Raw genomic sequence first — 20,374 nt, 5'->3', positions numbered from 1 at the left:
CTGCTACTGCTTCATTTTTCTTCTCTGACAATGGAATTTTCCCCCATGAGAACAAATTTGGTGCCAGCTAGGAACAAATCCTCCTGGACTTTTCCTGGTAAGCTTTAATGAAGTTGAGTGACAGACCAAGCCTGATGTGAAGTCTCTACAGCCTGAGCTTTGCATGCCCATGCCCTGTGCAGTATCTAGGCAGCCTGCCTTCAGCTATGTCCAAGAGTTGTCCACACATGCTATGCCATGCCTTTTGTTTCCTCACACTCTTGGCCCACCAACACCTCTTCTGATTCTCCCAGACCACACACCCTCATCTGGTCTGAATAGTGCCAAGACCATGAGGTAGACAGGTCCTCCTGGAAACCAGGCACAAGCTGGGGCCTTTCCCCTTCTTCTCAAATTCCTGCAACTACTGGGAGACATTAGTGCCTGCCTGGCACTAATGTGATTCCTCTTCTGTCTCATTCACAAGTTATTCCTACATTTCTCTTCTGAATACACTTCTCCTGACAGCTTCCCATTTCATTCTCATTTCCCCATTAATTTCTTCCTCACTTTCACCAAGCAAGTCACTTACAAGTCCATGCAGGGAACAAGCAAGCAAGGAGAAAGTTTTCTGTGCATGATAGCGCAAAGGGGCATTTTACTAAGCTATACATGAGTTTGCATCCAAAACAACTTCTGCTTTATATCTATCAAGTGTTCTGATGAATTCTTCTTCCTTTGCTCTGATTTCTCACACCCATAACTTTTTTGTATCTCATTTTCTTAGTCCTTAAACTACCCCCTCTGCTTCAACTGAAACCCTTTGAGAATGCTTGTTCTGAGCCTGGACCACTGACATTTATGTGGGAGGTGAAATGAACCAAAAACTTCCCACTAACTCAGAAATTCACACCATTTCTAAAATGGTGCTTTGTGTTACATGCAAATTATTCCAAAATATGCAAATTTAGGTCTTTGAACAACTCAATATGATCTCACGTTCACATCCTACTTAATGCACAATCCCATTGCAAGGGACACTGGCCAGATCTATCACGCACAGTTATTAATACTAGCATAAATAACTAAGTGTGGCCGTAGCTCAATCATAGTCATTTAGCATACAGAACTTCACTGCCACCAAGCCATACAGAGAAATATTTTCTGTTTCAGCCATTGAAACTCATGGCACAGAGGAGGTATCTTCTCTGAAAGGCCAGAAAACTTATGTTCAGAGGTTTTAGAAAGAAGATGATTAATTTTTTATGCATGCTAATGGAAGATTATAACGGCATCCTGCATCGAGAAGACAGCAGCCTGGGCGTTGGAGATACCAGTAGTCCAGGATACAAGAAGCAGATTGTCAGCCTTTGATAAGAAGTACAGAAAGGTGGGGAGGATTATTTGCTTGGAGCCTTCCCCCTTCTTGCCTGACACAGTTTGAGAATTACCAAACATAACCTACCCTCTCCCACTTCCTCTCCTTGGTCAAAAGGATGATGACTAGCTTGGGATGCATCTGGTATCCGTCCTCACTGAACGACAAATTCCTTCCTTCAAAGGTGACATTGATCAGGTACCTGCAGGAGAGAAAAGAGAGCAAGGAGAACATTAACGCTTGGAAACCAAACTCAAAACGAGACCCTGCCTCCCCTCTTCAGCTCACATCAGCAAGTTAGGAGCACAGTGCAAACAATGGAAAATCTAAGAGGAAGGGAGTTAGAAAAACAGTACAATTAAGTCCAGAAATTGGGACAAGGAGGCAAGGCAGGGCAATTGCCCCCATTTTGAGACTGGGAATGGAAGTGATGTACTGTGTTGGCTCTCAATTAATTCCTAAAAGAATGTCTAAGAGTCACACACACGTGTATGCCCACAATCTCTTCTTTTCCTCTGCCTCAAAGGGCAGAGGGATCCATAGCAATCAACTCTGTAAACACACTCCACAGCCCACACTTCACTCCCTCTCCAAAGGGGGTTTTGCATGCCATTCAAGGACAGTGATGGGCAATAGGTGAAGCAGTGGAGACAGCCTCCTCCCAGCCCAAAGATCAAGGCATTGACTAGGGAAGCAGTGGAGACCAGAGGAAGGAGCAGCACACCTGCAAGAAGCTCTATCCCTATCAGAGCCAGCACACTTCATGGGGCCCAGAGTGATCCTGTGAAGGAGATTAGGAATAGGGATAAGAATGTTGAAAGAGCCCAGTGAAAATCCTTCTTCCTAGGGACAGTCAAGCCTTACACCCAAAGGGTGATCAGCCCTGCAGCCAACATCAGTGATTCTTTTTGTCTGGAAAGGCCCCACTACTTCTGCAGAAGGCACTCCCTGTTGGCGCATTACATGGCTATACAAATAGACAGTTAAACAGTCCAGGCTTCAATCTCATTTATCCTAAAGCCTCCTTACTCAGATCTGGCAATAGGGAAGACCTTTAAGTGGACTGAGATTACAGCTACATTCATTTCAAGGCCTTGCTGCATTATGAGAGCATGTTAAAGGGGTGTTGCTGTAAATAAGAATCAGGTCTATTTTTTTCTTAACCATCTAGAAATACACTGTGGGGAAGAGGAGGTAAATACACATTTTACAGTTCAGTGGTTTATATGACATCTCCGTAACACTCTTACAGTTTACCCTGTTCATATATTTCACTTCAATTCACAATCCTGTTACATAAAGTAGATTTTACCTTTGTAAATCTGCTCTGGCAGTGGTAGCATCATATCACCATGAGAGCCAGAGGTGACAAAGCTGCCTGCAAGACTAGCGCCTGGACTCTGCCCTCCCCTACTTTGCACAGTTCTATAAATTACACAATCAAAATTTCTATTACAGACATGAGAGGTTCTTCTGCACTATTATACCATGACATCAGGAAATATTTCCTAATATTCAGCTTCAATTTGTCCCATATGAATTGAATTTGAACCAATTTCAAAAAAATAAATAAGAAGGGAAAAAAAAAATCTTTCAGTGGGTTCATGCTTTCCTACTATCTGCATAAAGAGACTTCCCTGCTAATCCAATGAAAACATTGTATCAGGGAAACTTCTTCAAATAAATAAAAAAGCAGGTCATGATTTTAGTTTCTTTCTTTTTCAAACTTTTCTGTTCTAACTTCATTAATCAACCAAACTCATCTACTAACTCCTCATTGCCAAGTGCAATCAGTAATTATGTTTATTTCTAAAGGAAATTCCACACTTGCTCCATGTTGTGACCTTCAAGGTACATGTTCAGCATTGGAAATGCAACCATAAGGGAGCCCAGCATGAAACATCTGCAACAGGACAATTTTCAAAGGCAGACTATTGGTTATCTTCCAGAAACCAAAGTTGTTTAGAACCCAAACATTGAGCAAACCCCAAAACATCATCCACCTGAAAAATCTTTGCCATGCAAATCTTTGTAATGGCATAAAACATCCCATGTCCAGACCACACATGCTCTTTTTCTTTTGTTTTTTCCAGCTGAATGAAATGCTCTGGTACTGAGGAATGCCAGGCACGGACCATTGCCAGATATGTGCAGCCTACAAGACCTAGTTAAGGCTCTGGTGGTGGGAGGGATCTTCCAGTGGACCAAGATTACAACTTCATGACTTCTTTGCCCTGGCCACCAGAATAAAGACAAAGAAAGGCTCCAAGAAGATGAGGATGTCATTAGCCTGATGGGATTTGCAGCTTTATATGTCAGTAATGAGTAAGCAATGCCAACATCTAATTAAACAAACACCAATATTAAACCATTCTCAACCCTTTTTCTCCCCACACCCAGGAAGGATTCCACTACAGGAATCTCCCTCGCACAGCCTGACAAGAAGAGTTCACAGAAATCAGCAACAGATATGAGACAAGAGGGTGTCATTTATGCTTATTTTCACTGGAAAGATTAGAACCTCTAATAATAATCAAGGTGGGATCATTAACGATTCCAATCCTTGGAGCTGCCTTGAGATTTACACTTAAAGCAGCACTAAAATCTCTTGCTTCACACCTTAATGACTGAAATTAGTCTCCAAATCTGGCAGTACAGCTCTTCAGAGTGTTTTCTCTCCAACCCATTAGCAATATGTTCACAAAAGTTTGCAGAAATGCACAAGAAGTGGTATCCCCCCAGCTTTCCCTGCTCTCCTGTACCTATCCTGCCACCTAACACAGGGATGCAGGGCTTGCTTGGGTGCACTGAGCCTATGTGACAAAGCATCAGGGTTTGAAGGACTCCCAGGCAGGACAAGTCAGCAGCAGGCTGCAAGGCAGCCACACTTAAGTACCTCTACTCTCCCTCATTACTGCAGCAGTAGTCATCCCCTTCGGCAGCAGTACTTCTTTGGTACACCAGCACCACTGCTGCCGGCTTTGGATTTGGCTCCTCCCTACAGCCTACACACACTCCAGTCCCTAAGCAGGCAAGCAGGGGATGAGAGACTCTCTGACGTCTGAACTGAGCCACCAGCTGTAACAGGGTGTCTCGGTTTGAAAGACAGGTATCTACTAGGGAGGGGCAGGGCCTCTCTAGGAATGGGGGATTCCAATCCCCTCCCTCCAAGTTATTATAATTTAGAAAATTAAAGGGGCTGGGCAGGGCTATGGGGAAAGGAATAACAGTTCTTTACTAGTAAATATAACAGGGCAAACAAACAACAACTACAGCATTAATAATAAACAGAACCCGGAACCTCGAGGGGCTTTGTTTCACAAAGCCAGGGGCAGTCTGATCTCTTGGGACTCCGAGAGCACCAAACTGGAACGGTGGAACACTCCTAGGCTGGTGGCTGGAACAGCAGGATGTCCCCAGCAGGCAGGGGGGTGTCCCGGCAGACAGGGGGGGGGGGGGGTGCGGGGCTTCAGTGTAACAAAGTGAGCAGTGCTGGAGAAGCCGCGACTCCCAGGCAGGGCTGGCCCAGCTCCAGCAGGGCAGGCAAAGAAGCTCGGAATTCCTGGGCACACGAGCAGATGATGGTAGATCTCCCAGGACCGGACTTTTCTATTGACCGTGGGCTTCTCCCGCAGCAAAAAGCAGCCTGGCCGTCTTCTCAGAAGCCCAGAGCAAGCAGAACGCCCAGCTCCCCCAGCCCTGTCCTTTTCCCTTCCCCAAAACTCGTGTGATCTTCCCCCTCCCAACATCTTTTGTGTTGGTCAAGCACCATCTAAGCACCAGCACTTAGTCTCTTAGCAACTTATGGGGAAAAAATCTTTAAGGCAAAAAGACTAACTCCCAACACAGGGCCACAAAACGAGGGCAAGCAGGCTGTGCACGTAGGCTAGTGTAAGCCTGGAATAAACTGTCCCCGTAAAAATCTTAATCCCTGCATGTTTGGGACTCCAAGATGGAGAGAGTGAGAGAAAGAGACATGGTGGGGACTGACACAGGCAATTCAACTTAATTTGCTAGAAGCACCTTTTGCTTATATGGCAATTTCTGGAACTACTTGATGCAAGAACAGAAGGGTTGAGCCCTTTGCCAGCCCAGTGGTGATGCAGCGGACACGATGCCCAAACTCAGGCGGGTGAGAGCAAAACATACACAGCCTGTGGAAACAGGCTGACACCATGAACCTTGTAGTATGGACAATCAGGCAAGAACAAAGGGACGTGCCCTTGGGCACGAAGCAAATTAGACCCAGGGGGACCTAAGTCCCCCTCCTGGGCTCTGAGGTAATATCACCCCTCCTAGATGTAAGGCTGTCAGCTTTGCAACTTAAAGGAGCGTGTTTTAAAGGCTGATTGACATAGCAAATACAGCATTAAAACCGCATCAGATGGCCAGTTTAAGACCAGCAGAGAGATTATGGCATTTTAAATGGTTTCAGACAGTGATGGAGAAAGCCTGGAGAGGCAGATGTGCGGGCTCAGAGGGCTTGAGGAAACACAGAAAGGGTGCTGACCAAATTTTTTTTCTGCCATAGAGAGGTGTGAAGGAGATGCATTTGAAATCAGCACTAGCCACTCCTACTTCTGCCTCCAGTGCCTTGTTTGGAATCATCTCCTTCTAAGCCTGCTGACTGGAGGTGCAAATTTGGACATTGCATTGGTTCACTCCATCACATTCCCTGTCTCACATGTGTACAGCACATATACAAACACACACCCTCCCCTGTGTCCTGTCAGTGCTTGTTATGCTTCAGTGAGACAAGCAGTCGGTCTGAAATAGCATGATTATCCTTACATCGATTGCTTCCCTGAATAAGACAGACCATATAAATAAAACAGCCTCTCCACAGTCAGTATTGGGGAGTCATCTCAACAGCCCAGCACATGAGGGAAAAACAGGGTGTAGGTGGAGGTTGGGGAAAGAAAATCCATGGGATACCTTTTACCTTTGCAGGGTAAAAGGCAGGTGGAATGTGATGCAGGATAAAGGAATGGAGATACAGACCACCATCATCCTGTCTGGCCAATCATAACAGCAGCGAGATGAAAGCAGTGAAAGGTCGTTACCCCACAGATTCTGCATGGTGAAATAGCTTTTTTTCCTCCCTAGAGACAGTGTTAAAAATTCACCAGTCTGAGGTATCAAGGAACAGATCCACTTCATGCCCAGGAAGGAATAAAAAAACAAAAGCATGTTACTGCTTTTTAGTAGAAGGTCCCACAGCTCCAAACCCTGTTCCCTCTCTCAGAACCAGCAAGATCAACCCAGCCTTGCCTGATGCAAACTGCGGAAGAATACATCAATCCAGCCCTGCTCCTGAACAAGGATGTACAGACTCAAAAAGGATGGGTAGACTCAAAGGACAGGGAAAAGGAGTCTAGGACCGGTGTATTTATCTACAATTAGGAATTCTGGCCTTGAAGGGGGGAGAGATTGACAGCTAGAAAACAACCAGCACTAACTATGCTGTTAATGCCTTCATCTGAGTGACTGATACAGTGTTGATTTTTTAAATGAGAAAACCGCAACCAATCCCTTTCACTTCTGACTTATACCTCCATTCTCTAAACCCATGGAAAGCTTAAAATTATACAGATATTATTTCTGTATACCATTGTTCAAAATTTCTGTGGCTGCTTCTGCCTCAGAGCACAGCCAACTCACACACAAGAGCCATCCAGACCCAGCTGTGCATGCATGAGGTCTCTTGAGGTAAGACAGGCTCCACAGGATATCAAACCCAATTGTTCACCCCCAAAAAAGGCAAAACCAGGCTCTGTCTGGGCTTTTGATCAAATTTCACCATGGAATTTGTTCTGAAAATGCTGATCCCACCTGAGCCTTTCTGAGGTTCTCCCACTGCTCACAGCCCTGCACTGTCCCTTACGCTGCTGCGCTGTCAGTGGCTTATGGAGTTGTGAAAGGCAGGCACATCTGGCTGTATCTGTGTAACATCTGTCTGGTGTCAGGTACAATTTAGAGCAAACGGATTCCATGCAAAGGGCATGAGTGCAGCTGATTTTATGTAACAAGAGGTTATCATGAAGAACAAAACTGAAACAAGTTAGGGAAAAAAAATAGAAGCAACCATTGACTAGGAAAATTAAATCTTAAAGGAACGGTATCTCACTCCTCTGCATTTCTTTCTTTCTCTTTCAATGTCAGTAGTACCACTGAATATGGGGAGATGCACTGTAAGAAAGAAAGTGTAGAAGAGAGTGCTACCAAGTTCCAAATTGTACAGGCATCCTGCACCAGAAAATCTGCCCAGACTACAGCCTAAATTACTTCTGGGAATCAATCTGACCAGTAGCCTTAAAGAAATGCCCAGAGCTCAAGATTGTTTTCATTAAGCAAAAAGATCTGGAGATTGTGATATATGTCCTAAAGTTAATTTGTGTTAAATGTTATAATATGTAATTCATTCTCTGTAAGATGTAAGTTTTATTTCTAATTGAGTATACAACGGGTTAACTGGGACTGAAACAGCACAAAGGGGGACACAAGGAATTCTTTTACTAAAAGATTGCACGGGAGGGACATGAGAAAACTATGCCAAGAATTACACGAAAAGGGACACGAGGAAACTTCTGCCTTCTGCCGGGAATCGTTAGAAGAGAACAAAAACGACGGAAAAGGGAGATGGAGAACCTGGAGAACCGAATGATTACATCAGATCGATATCTTATCCGTCCCGCCCGGCATTAACATCTCTACACCATATCCGGACACAGCAATTAAGACATTGTTCTCCAGCGCAAATCCATTCAACTCCATCAGAACCCAAACATGAATATCTAATGAAGCTACCTCGAAGTCTTGGAGTCTCGAGTTTCCCTCAGCGAACCAGTGTATAAAAATCGACCACCTCAGACCAAAAATGTGAACTTGGGGGGTGACATACTGACAGAGTGTGTTACCGCGTTCACCCAGTGCCGAAACCCCAGGGTTCAATGCTGTCCTTTTAATTGTGGCTATCGGAGACTGTTATTTTGTCTCAAAATAACATTCTAAATTTTGATTTATTGAATTTGGTCTATCGTATTTATTACAAGATCATCTAGATTAGGAAATATCTCTCAGGCTAAAAGATAACAGACATATAAGAGATTAATTTGGTTTGTCTTTACTGCCCACACCTTTTTAGAAGACAAGAGGGCAGCTACTGGGCTAAATCAGTGACATTCATCTGACATCAAAGTAGTGATACTGGTCAATCCACTGAGACTGGCCCCTCATCTCTAGGAAAATGAATTTTTTTGGTGTTTGATCCTGACCTCTGAAATAACTGTTTCTGGGAGAAGACAAATTTCTACTGAACTGTCCTTGCTGCTTCTGCAACATATTTAGCAAATTTGCTTTGAAAACAATGTGTATGTGTGCTGAGACTTCCAAGTGAAAGCTCCTATGTACAGTGGAAGGATGAATCTTCTCCATCAATCCCTCTCCTAATCTTAAAAAAAAAAATCGTACTTCCATTTTGTTTCCCATTTCTTCTACTTATCTACCATGAATTTGTCATTTCAGAAAGACTCTGAGATGACAGTTCCTGGGGACTGGGGATATATCTGTCCTTGGAAGATGCAGGGAGCCACAGCAATGGCAAGGCTGCTTTCCTACACACATTGCTCGATCCTAATGAGACAGGAACATTCCTGAGAATGAGAAGCAAAGCTCACTTTCCACAGCATGTGGAGCCCTCAGCCTCCCTCCCGAGAATGTAAGGGGAAACTCATCATTGCACCACAGGGTTTTGCCTCACAGACAGGTATCCATCAGGAAGCAGGCAGGGTGGAGGAGTCATTGTGCAGGGTCACTGAATTACCCCTCGAAAGGGAACTTGGGGTCAGCTCCAGCCCGGGGCAGACATGACAGTAATGACACATAGGTGGAAGGCTGCTTGTCCAGCTGCTTCAGGGTTTTCACTATAAATTTCTCCTCCATGTACATAATGTCATCCAGGACCTAGCCTCCCATTTCCTTTTCATCCTATGCAGTCACTGCCTTTTGCACTAATGGGGGAAGAGGTGCCATTCAGGTCTAGTGGCATTTCACACTCCCTCTGCCAGGGTGCTGCTGGCAGTACCAAAGCCAGGCTCTATGTGACTTGCAGGATACACAAATATACAATAGGATGAAGTAACTTGTTCATGGGAAAAAGAGCAAGATAAATCTTCATTTTGACCTTTGCTATGCTGGTCACAGCAATATCTTGAAATTTCAATCAAAGACAATTTTTTTCTCTCAGACATCCTGACTAACCTATTTTCACAAATGCCAGAGCCATGAAAAAATATCTGGCGAAACCACTTTTTAAACGGGATAAGAATGCAGCCACAGTTTCTCATTAAGAGGTCAGCATTTTGTTAGAAAGGAAAAGAAAAAAAAGATCTGAAAACTACAGTAATTTTGGACAGAAGATTAAGCTTCTGGTGACATTATGCTCTCCCACAGTCTGGTCTGTTTTGTGACACTTTCTGCCCTTTCTTCCACGGACAAGATTAAAACACGATTAAAACACAATTAAAACACACCTGTGATGTGCCACATGGAAAGAATAATACAAGAACAGAATCACGTCAACAGGGGAAGGAATATCACTGAAGATTTAGTTCAAGTTTTGTGAAGGAGAAATACTAAGTAAAAATTCCCATGCTCCTAATCACAAGAGACAGCATATAGGATTTCCATGTCAAAATATTCCCTTTTAAACCCAAAATACTTGGTCTACAAATTCTGATTTCTTCTAAATTGATTTTTTACTTATTATTATTTTATTTTTTTCTTTTCCTGGGAAAATGACACAGTCCTAAGTAGCTTGGGAATATACCTCTACATCTTCTGGCCCCATTGGAAATAAAACAGAAATAAGAAGTGTTCTAAGAGCATAGTCTGTTAAAGCTGGAAATACCTATAAATGTCATAGGAAATCAGTCTATTCTCAGAAAGGATTTTTTATCCAGAAAGGCTTTGATAAAAACAAATATACTTCTGAACTGACCCACCAAACCTTTAAGTAACAGAAAATAGCTAATAGAAAATTAGTTTTAAGGTCAACATTGTTACAGTCACTGGATAAAATAAAACCTAAATATTCAGTCCAAAACTGGATCAAGCTGGAAAGCTTAACAGAGTTATTAAATTCCTGCCAATTACTTTTTTAAAGTATTTTTTTTATTGCTACATCTTTACATCCTTCCTTATTCATTAGTTACAGATAACATATCACTTTTCCCAAAGCAATAGTAGTTTTCAATGTATTTCTTCCATATGAGAGGACAAAAAATCAGCTTACATGGGGCAGCAAAAGCATGGAAAATTATATTTGTCAGAATAGCTGGCAATGGGTCATAATTACGTCTTGGCACCAACTAACAGGTCACTGATGAAAGCCATACCACTAGAATAAAGCAAATACTGAAAGGTTAGGAGATGTCCTTCAGATCTGTTTATCTGTCTTAAGGCATAGTCATACAATCATTGATAGGAGAAGCAGTTACAGAACAGAAGTCAAATGAGGCTTTTCAGTGATTTTTCACTCAGGATGATGTCTTTCAAGCTCTGTCAATTCAAAGAGCTGTAAAAAACGTTCCAGTTGAACTACTGTCCCTATGCAGTGAATTTAATCTCACTGACGGCAGCCTTATTTTTCTTAATAATTTTTGTACATCCCCTTGAAATCTCTCACATGGCTGTGGACCACGCTTAAAAAAATTGGCCAAGCAATTGTGCATGTCAATAACTTCTCTGGTCTTTTGAAGGTGGCTGACATGCTGGTGTGGAGTCAGCTATCAGGGCATCTCGCTATTTACCCAGAGCTCATTCCAGTTTCTGTCCTGGGAGTCAAAACTACCAAACAGATGAACGCATCAGTTTTCCTGTAGAGTTCAAATCTGCCAGAAAAGTCCATCTCACTGACAGAAGCTAGGCAAGGCTAAACCAGTTGGAGACTGAAATAAATCCTTTTATTATGTTCTCATAAAGAGCATACTAGCTCAACTTTTTTGACCCAAGGAGAAGCCACTAGTGATTTTGGGTTATTCAAGTTTATCAACTGTTGAAGGCATTCACACATTTGTAAGGGGCAATGAATTCACAGTGTTGGCAGGAGCAGAGTCACGCCTGCAAGGAGACTCACTCCAGAAAGTGTGACTGGATTTCTGCAGCAGTTTGGCTAAGCTGGCACCCTATCACTTTCTTCCCTATAACATCTCCAAGGGGGAATCAAGTCAAAAAATAAATAATCACTCCTGTCCGTAACTGGGAAAGGAGGGTCTGGAGGTTGCTCTTCCTTCACCAGAGGAGCCACTCTCCCTCTGCTGATGCTCCCTCTCCTTTCTCCCTTTTTCTCTCCCTCTGTGGGTTGCTGTTTCCATGGAAACATGTTCTTCAGTGCCGCTGAAATTACATTGCATTTAAAGCATTAACCCTTCCTTGGGTTGAGGAAAGTCTCAGAACTACTGGGTTCTTTTTTTATTATTATTATTTTCCCCCTTCCTTTTAAGCTTTCTTGAGATTTTTTTTTTTTTTCCCCCCGTAGCATTAGGAAAACCTCTTTCTTTCCGATATGACCTGCCAGCTAGCATTTGTCTGACAAGGGGCACAGGATGCATCACCAGTGGGGTAGTGTCTAAATTAAGATTTCTTAATTCCTTTTTTTTCCTACATTAAAACCTTAACACACTTCTCTCCATACTACATGCAAAGAGGGAAAATGCTGCAGTAGCAAATAAAATGAAGAGTAAGGTAGAAGCAGAAGCAGGAAAAGCCACAAGCTGGCACATGTGAAGAACACAGCTTCAGTTAATACAAGAGCTCAAATCCTTGTAGTCACACACTGATCAGCATCTTCTTCATTACAAAGTGCCATAATCGCAGACTCCCCACTCCTCCTCATGCCTGCCTCCTCTTCCTCTTCACAATTCTGTCTGTAATTAGTCATCTTTATCCTTGCTTGTAGTTAGCACTCCAATAACACTCGGTGCAATTAGTAGCCTCCTTACCATCAGCACCTTCCCTGTGCGGCTGCTTCTCCACCCAATCTGCCATGTCTGCCATGCTTCCCTTTGACTCTCTGCTGGCATCTGCCACTTTCATCAGCACTTCCAACACAGAGTCCTGTTACACTGCCAACTTCACTGCAGCCAGCTCAGCTGCACAACTGGTACTATCTCTGTTCTGACGGTGACAAGGCTCTGAAAGTCAAGATGTCCCTATCTGGGTGCTTCCTGGACTCCAGGTCCCAGGTCAAAAATTACCCTGCAAATCCTCAGCCCCCAGCCTTTACTTATACCCACACCAGTCGCAGCAATAACTCTCCTGCGCTCTTCTTTCACTGACATCATCCCTTTTTCAAACACTAGGAAAATATAAAAGAGACATAAATACCAAGAATTTCCTTCCAGTTTTTCACATGGGTTCCTATACTCAGGCATGCCTCCTTTCTGCCCCAAAGTTCCATGTCCTGACAGCTTGCAAACTGCTTCCATTAATTCCACCTATATAGCTACAGAGTCCATATTCCCTTGCACCATCTATTTTGGGTTTCCCAACACACACTTCAAGCCTATCTCACCATTCTCAACTCTTGCCCCAAAAGCCAGGGTGTGAAGAATCCTGCTTTGAGCTGGGTGCATATGTAGTGCCATGAGGATGGATCAGTGTGGGAGGAAGATGCTATTCTGAAATGCATGATAAATATGGGTAATAAATCCAACCTCAGTCTTTTATGCTCATCTCTAGTGGGCTCCCAATATGGGAGATAGAAATATCATGGGTACATTTTGAACATGTCTGGGAACACTGCCAGAGTCCTACTCAGAGTTCACACATTTACATCATTTATATCATATCCGGCTTGTGCTTTGTATTATTAACTTTGTAGAGCGTTTTGTGATGTAGTTTGTAATCCAGGCTCTGATAAATTACTTACATGCCCCTCTCTCTCTTCCTTTTGGTAAAAGAGAGAGAGAGATCCAGGGCTACGCAAGGTCTTGCTAAGCACAAGGAGGGTGACTGGTTTGTTGATATGATCAATGCACTCTTACATTCTGATATTGTGTTCTGGAAAATCTTTTGGGATCCATCCCTGAGGCCTGACAGGTGCAAAAAGAAGGGAAATATTTGTATTCAGGTCAATAATTCAACTCCTAGACCAGATTGGTAGCGATTGAATAATTTTTCCAATTGCTGCTAAGTGTTCAGAAGCCTCTGAAACACAGAGATAGGGTCCACCTGATGTATGCCCAACACAGCACTTCAACTCCTCAGGCTTCTTCCTCAGCAGTGTTGGAAAAGAGGTTGAAGTTGGAAGTAGAGAAATCACCTAGGGTGTGGAACTGAAGAAATTATGTTTATCTAGAACAGAGTAAAAGCATATTGACAAGGAAAAAGATAGAGTTCTGCTGACAGATTAGGTTTTTTGCAAGCATTGCTGAGAGATCAGGCTTTTTGCTTTCTGTGCAGCAGACCACACTCTGTGGCAGCTGGAAATCCATCACCTTCCAGGGATTAATCCTAAAAAAGAGCCTCTGAAATGACCTAGCACTATGACTTCATGGTTTTGTAAAGCAATAGTTTTTCTAACAGTCTGAAAAGACTCAATGTTATGCTCAATCTGCTACTCCACATGTCCAGGCTAGACTCCGTGATTATTATGGCATCTGAGGTCAGGTGAGCAGCAAGTGACTCAGATGCCTGATAGACACAGACAATGGGGAGAGGTAACCATGAGTAGATAAGAAGACTGCAGCAGGCCACCTGAATGTAGTCATTTATATAAAAATAAAAAAGAGCCTACATCCTCAGTGTTTCCTGAAGCAAGAAAAGAGTCAATTTCAGCCCATGTTGCTTCATCTCCAGTGAAATAAATGTGCCATTTTATTCTAGAGTTGCATTCGATCTTGAATTACTTCTCTGCTTCTTCTCTGAGAAAAGGTCACTTTAAAGAAGCCTCAGGCATGACACTAACATTGCATCCAATAAAAGACTCTCATGAGGTCTGAAATAACTACAAGGTCCAAATTTGGGATATATTATCTGAACCTTATTTCTTCTCCCTCATGAAAGTCAGACTGCAAAATCTGACAAGAATATTTCTTTGCTCAGGAGACTTACAGGACCCCTTGGTCCTAGAAATCCTGTGAAAACAGTTTTACAGCACACATCTGAGCATTCCAGGCCACAGTGTCCATTGTGGGAAATCTGAACACAGAATGGATGGAAACAAGTGTCCCAGGAGTGAGACGAGAACATTTCCATGGAAAGTGCATCAGAAGGTCAAGCTCCACATCTATTACCATACCACAGCTCCCTCCAGAAATCTAACTATTTTCACTTTTAATTGGTACTAAAGCTAACAAACTAAAAATCTCATCAACAAACCTCAAATCTCATACACAAGTCCTGATAGATGTGGACATACCCTGAAAGTGTGGGAATTAGCATGAGCACCAGGTGGAATAATGTGGACTCTAGTTCTGGTCTCATCCAGTACCTTTGTCTGCATCATTCCCACAGCTCTTGCTATGCACATATTGTGGCAGCGTATGGTATGAGTTGTCTGCACCCTCTTCTGTTGGAAGCAGTCACTAGAAGCACTTCAGAAAAAGCAGCCTCAAGAGAAGGCACTTTTCAGAAATCTCTCACTCCTCCTTTTTCTCCAACAGGACTTGAGTGCTTATACATCTTTGATTCAGACTCCATATGCCAAATGACACAGTCTCTTAAAAAAACTGATCAGAAATTCCAGTGTTACGTAAGCACTTCTCAAAGCCATAATCCTGATAGGGTGCCCATTAGCTGGGGCTCTCATCCAGAGCTTCATACCACCCTTCATTTCCAACATAAAGATTTCCCTGTTGCCCAGGCACAGGGTTTCAAAGAGGCAGATACAGCCTTCCCTACCCACACATTAAACTGAAAAGCAAAATTTAACATGAAAAAAAAAACAAAACCAAAAACCCAAACCTCAATGAGTGTGGAGAGATCTGAAATTCTTTGTGGATTATGACTTTTCCATGGCAACAGGCTTGAGAAACAGGAGGGCTGGGGAGGGGGTGAGGAGACGGAGGGAATGGAAGGCAGAGTGCTGAGGAGGGAGCAAGCAGCACTGGTACATTGCCATGGAAACCCTCTTGCATCAGCAGCCAACTGCCATAGTCAGTCAGGATCCTAGAAATGGACTTGAAGTGGGGCCTGGGAGGTGCTGAGGGAGTCACCTTGCCAGCCCTGAGGCTACCTCAACACCAAGAACCCCAGTCCCTCTCCTCTCCCTCTTTCCCAACAGCCTTGACTCTGCTTCTGCCCTTGCCTCCACCAGACAGAGCCAAATTTGGCCCAGCTGAAGAGTGGGAGGAAATACAAAACAGCAAACAAAACAACGAGAGTGGGTCGAAAGGAGTGAGGCAAAGAGGGATAATTTTTGCTGATAGCCCCTGGTTTTCTTTACACCTTTCTGGATCAATTTGGACCATGCAGATGTATTTGTTTTCACACCCCAGATGGCTGTAGAAAGAGGATGTCACTCCTAATCACTGAAATCAAGCTGGAAATGTTCCTTCCCTGCAAACTTAGCTACTGAGGAAAGGGGCTGTTGTTGGGTTCACATTTGCACAAGGCCAGGTCCTCTTCAACTGTATCTGTTTCACCCAGTATAGTACATGTCACAACCTACCTCTAAAACATGACCAATGTCACAATATTGTGGCCAAGCAAAAGCTAGAAGAGATTCTCTTAATGGAAATGAAGCACACAGTGAAAATAAGTAAATTCTGCCTTCTAACTCTCATCTGGAACATTTGGAAGGCAGGCAACTCAGTGAAATGAACAACCATTCATACTCTTTTGCACACTGTATTTCATCAGAAGCCTTTTGGTGCCATAAGAACTTGTCAAAGACAGAATTTGGAAAAAGAACATTAAAAGGGCTGGCAAATTCTATGAACCCCTGCTAGTATTTATAGTTGTACCCCTAGCATGGTAAGGGATGGATGAGTCGTTTCAGGCTGCAGACGGCAGGAAGGAATTGACTCCTACTCCAACCACACAACTGGCTAAGCAAATTGTGGAGGAAGATTCCCTTCTCCTGAAGCATCTGTTATCACCCATCTGACTGCACAATGAATCAGTAGTATGAGGACAGGCTGCTGTGAGGGTGGAGGAAGAGGGAAAGAAAGATTGTAAATCAGGCAGTAATAAAGCAAGGAGTTGCCAGTTTCCACCTCATCACAGAAAAGGACACAGACCAAACAGAAAGGGCCTGGTTTGGATGCTTTTAAGTTATGTGTTTGGATTACTACTGATAGTATAGCACCAATGAAGCAGTTTAACTTCTATTGCAACAGCAGCTTGGTTTTCCAGCATATATTCCAGAGCTTGGGATCCCCAAGTGCTCTATGCTTTGATCAATCATCTCTCTAAATGATCTGCACTGACAGCCTGCAGACAATGCTCAAACAGGAGGAAAAAATCCTTGCCCCTGTGCTCTGAGCCAAATCACAGCTCTGCTGGACCACCAAGTGATACATCTGCACTGCTCTGCTTATTACTGAGACTGAAGCCCAGGCCTCCAGACCACTTCTAAGACTATCTAGTCACATTATAAGGGATAAAGAAAAGGAGCACGGAGAGTAGCAGAATTTTCCCCAACTTTCCTCATGAGGGAAGAACAGATGACTGACTCTTCTGAGCTTCATAACTTCCCATGTGTCTGATGCAAATATACCACAATAATGCCTTCATAATCTCAGCATCAGGTTGAAAATTAGTGAAAAATCACTAACAGGTCAGACTCTTACTTAAACTGTTAATGGGACCTAAAACCAGTCAACATTTTGGAGGAAGAAAAAGGAAACTATAAAAATGACCTGTTAAGGGCTTAAGCAGTAAACAAGTCAATGCAGACAAGAGTCAGCATGGGATTAGTTTTTTCACATGGATTTTGGTTGTGAAACAACCAATAAATCAAATCCAATTCAGTGCTGATTTCCAGTTCTGATGAGACCTGACAAGAAGCTCAACATGACCTGGCAATGTCATTTCCAACTCAGAAAGCCAACCATATCCTGTGCTGCATCAAAAGCAGTATGGCCAGATGGGTGAGGGAGTTGATTCACCTCCTCTGCTCTGTTAAGACCCCACCTGCAGTGCTGCATCCAGCTCTGGGGTTCCCAACAGAAGGAGGGCATAGATCTGTTGGAGCAAGTCCAGAGGAGAGCCACAAAGTGATCAGATGGGAAGAGCACTGCTCTTATGAAGATGGTCTGAGTTGGGGTGGTGAACCCCAACTGGGGGTTCTGGGGAAGACTGGGGAAGAGAAAGCTCCAGTGAGACCTCATAGCACCTTCCAGTACCTAAAGTGGCTACAAGAGAGCTGGAGAGGGACTTTTTACAAGGGCATGGAGTGATAGTACAAGGAGAAATGGCTTCAAAAAGAGCCACACTGAAAGAGAGTAGGTTTAGATTAGATATAAGGAAGAAATTCTTCACTGTGAGAGAGGTGAGGTACTGTAACAGGTTGCCCAGAGAGGTTGTAAGATGCTCCATCCCTGGAAGTGTTCAAGGCCAGGCTAGATGTGGCTTTGAGAACCTGGTCAAATTGAAGATGCACCTGCTCATGGCAGGTGGGTTAAAACTATATCATTTTTAAGCTCCTTTTCAATACAAACCATTCTATTATCTGTACTGAGGAGTCCCTAGCAAGTCTGTTCTTTTGGGACCAATTTCAAGCAGGTGACTTCACAAGGAAATTTCTTTTCAGGCTGGGGCCCTTTGAAATCTTGAAGTAAGGTGTTGGGATTCATTCTGTAGGCCAATATAGGGGACGCTAGTGGGGAAAGGTAGTAGGCCCAGATGAGTTCAAGTTTGGGTAATTTTTGTGAGATGTGGGCTGATTTGGAACCTGGACAAAATACCATGCCCTAAGGGTAGGAGAAAGGCATGGGGGCTTCCGCTAGATGAGAAAACACTGTGATCCCTACCCAAAGGGCAGCAAAGCTGCATCATAGCCTCAGACAAAGGTGAAGAGAGGACAGTGCATAGCCCAGAGCCCAATATGCATACAAGCAACTGTGCACCAATAAAAGGAAGAATATAAAGTATCTTCTTTCTGAATTCACCATTCCAATTACTCTTTAGGAATACTCTGCAACACTGGATGAACAAGTCAAAAGGGGATAGATTTATTTCTTGTGGCTTGAAGTCTGGTATCAGAGACCTTCTACTTCTAAGCTCAGCAGGGGCTCCCAGCCAGCTCATTCCCAGTTATTTACCAATAAAATAACTCAGTGGCAGTATGAAACAGGAGCCTGCCCCTGGAAGCCAGACTCCTATTGGCTACTTTGTGCCTGGCAGAATTTTTTATCCCTGTATCCCTTGCATCTGCACCTGCCTCCAGAGAAATGGATAGGCTATTAAATATGGACTTGTATCACTTACAAAAGCTTTTCCTGCCCATCTGTGAAATTGCTCTGTGTCTCTTGAAGGCGCGCGCAAGAGATGTTCTCTCCCCCCTCCCTCATCCTCCACTGATGGATTGGGTCTGTCAGCTTGTCAGCTCTCATTGGGCACTGTTTGACATCAGTCCACATTGGGGCAGTGAAAATCTGTTTGCAGTCAGCTCTTCCAATAGCTCCTGTGAAAGAGGGGAGGCTGACCCACTCCAAAACATGCTGCCTCAGTTGGCATCCAAATAGCCACATATGACAATGGTGATAAAAACAGCTTGAGAGAGGGTGGCAAAGCTACAGGGTTTTTTGGGGTCTATTGGGCAGGTCAAGAAAGAACACTGAGAGCTGGGTTAGGCCCCTCATGACTCCTGAATCCCATGCACAAGCATTGCCACCAAGATCACGAGTCAGTGACTGAAAAAGAGGAAGTTTACACAGCTGAGGTTGTGCAGGGATGCAGCTCAGTAGAGTGGGCCCTGGAATAATGTTCTGAGCATCCCCGGCCTCTCGACTTCCAAATGTCACCTGTCAATCCTAGATTCAGTCCTTCCAGAGCAGTTCTGACAGGGGTATCTGAGAAGGGACATCAGAAGCAAGCTAGGCTTGCAGAACCTCCAGAGGATCAATTGCCATGGTACCTCAAATAGCCAGTCATTCAAAATAGAGTTTCTTAACCCTGCTTTCTTAACGTCTAAAAAAAATCTGAAAGCCCTTCTTGGAGTCTTTACAGAAAGCCAGAATCAAGGCTCTTGTGGCTAATCACAGTGTCTTGGAATGAGAATATGAAACCACTAGGAACACTGAAGCTGCCATCATGCCCCCTTCAATTAATTTCATTTTGACATGGGAAAAGTCATGTGAGAAATATGAGTTTCTAGGAAGAAGCTGAGGTGTTATGATGGGCAGTTCAGAGACTAAGAAGACCTGGTGCAGCCTACAAAGGTTTGCAAAGGGAGCCATTTTGCCAGAAAGAAAAGGGAACTGTACTGCAAAATTCACATATAGATCCACTTTCAGCCTTGCGGTTCCACTTCCAACTGCAAGCCCTCATTTAGCTCTCTGAAATGGTAAGGGCTTTGACCCCATTTGTTATTACAGCCCTTGATTGGCAAAATACTTCTACAGATGAGCTCTTCAAATTGTCATGTTTTGCTCTCCTGCAAAGTAAGATTTGTTTAGGCCATGAAAGAAGAAACACTTGATTGGATTTCTGTGCCTAGACAACCATATTCCAGATACTGTCCAGTCCCACGATGCCACGTGCTATGAGACAAGCAAATAAAAACACATCTCAGGATGAAAATATCAGTACAGAACACAAGATTTTAAGAGTGACAGAGAAATTCAGGTTAGAAAGGACCTCTGCAGGTGACCTGACACAGCCCTCCACTCAAAAGGGCAGCTTATGTAATCTTTTCCCATCCATTTTTCAATGAAGCAACCAAACATCAAACTATGATCATTAGCTTACTGGTCACCTATTGTTTCATGTCACAGCCACCCACTCTTACACATCCAAATGTCACATACACAGAGATTTTTGGCTCCATCTTCAAAAAATAAACAATAGGTC

At 43.5% G+C, this 20,374-nt stretch overlaps 1 protein-coding gene across 2 annotated transcripts in view; it reads right to left on the bottom strand.

Moving 5' to 3' along the window:
• The window catches only part of GRIN2B (glutamate ionotropic receptor NMDA type subunit 2B), a 215,214-nt gene that overhangs the window by 80,600 nt on the left and 114,240 nt on the right, over nucleotides 1–20,374 (bottom strand). For both annotated transcript variants that reach the window (XM_040063362.2, XM_040063361.2), the window contains exon 4: nucleotides 1,445–1,559. In XM_040063362.2, coding sequence (XP_039919296.1) covers nucleotides 1,445–1,559 — 115 coding nt within the window. The remainder of the gene's footprint in view (nucleotides 1–1,444; nucleotides 1,560–20,374) is intronic.

Source organism: Hirundo rustica, chromosome 4 (genome assembly GCF_015227805.2).
Source record: "Hirundo rustica isolate bHirRus1 chromosome 4, bHirRus1.pri.v3, whole genome shotgun sequence".
Classification (NCBI taxonomy): domain Eukaryota; kingdom Metazoa; phylum Chordata; class Aves; order Passeriformes; family Hirundinidae; genus Hirundo; species Hirundo rustica.
This window is presented reverse-complemented; position numbering and strand designations above follow the sequence as displayed.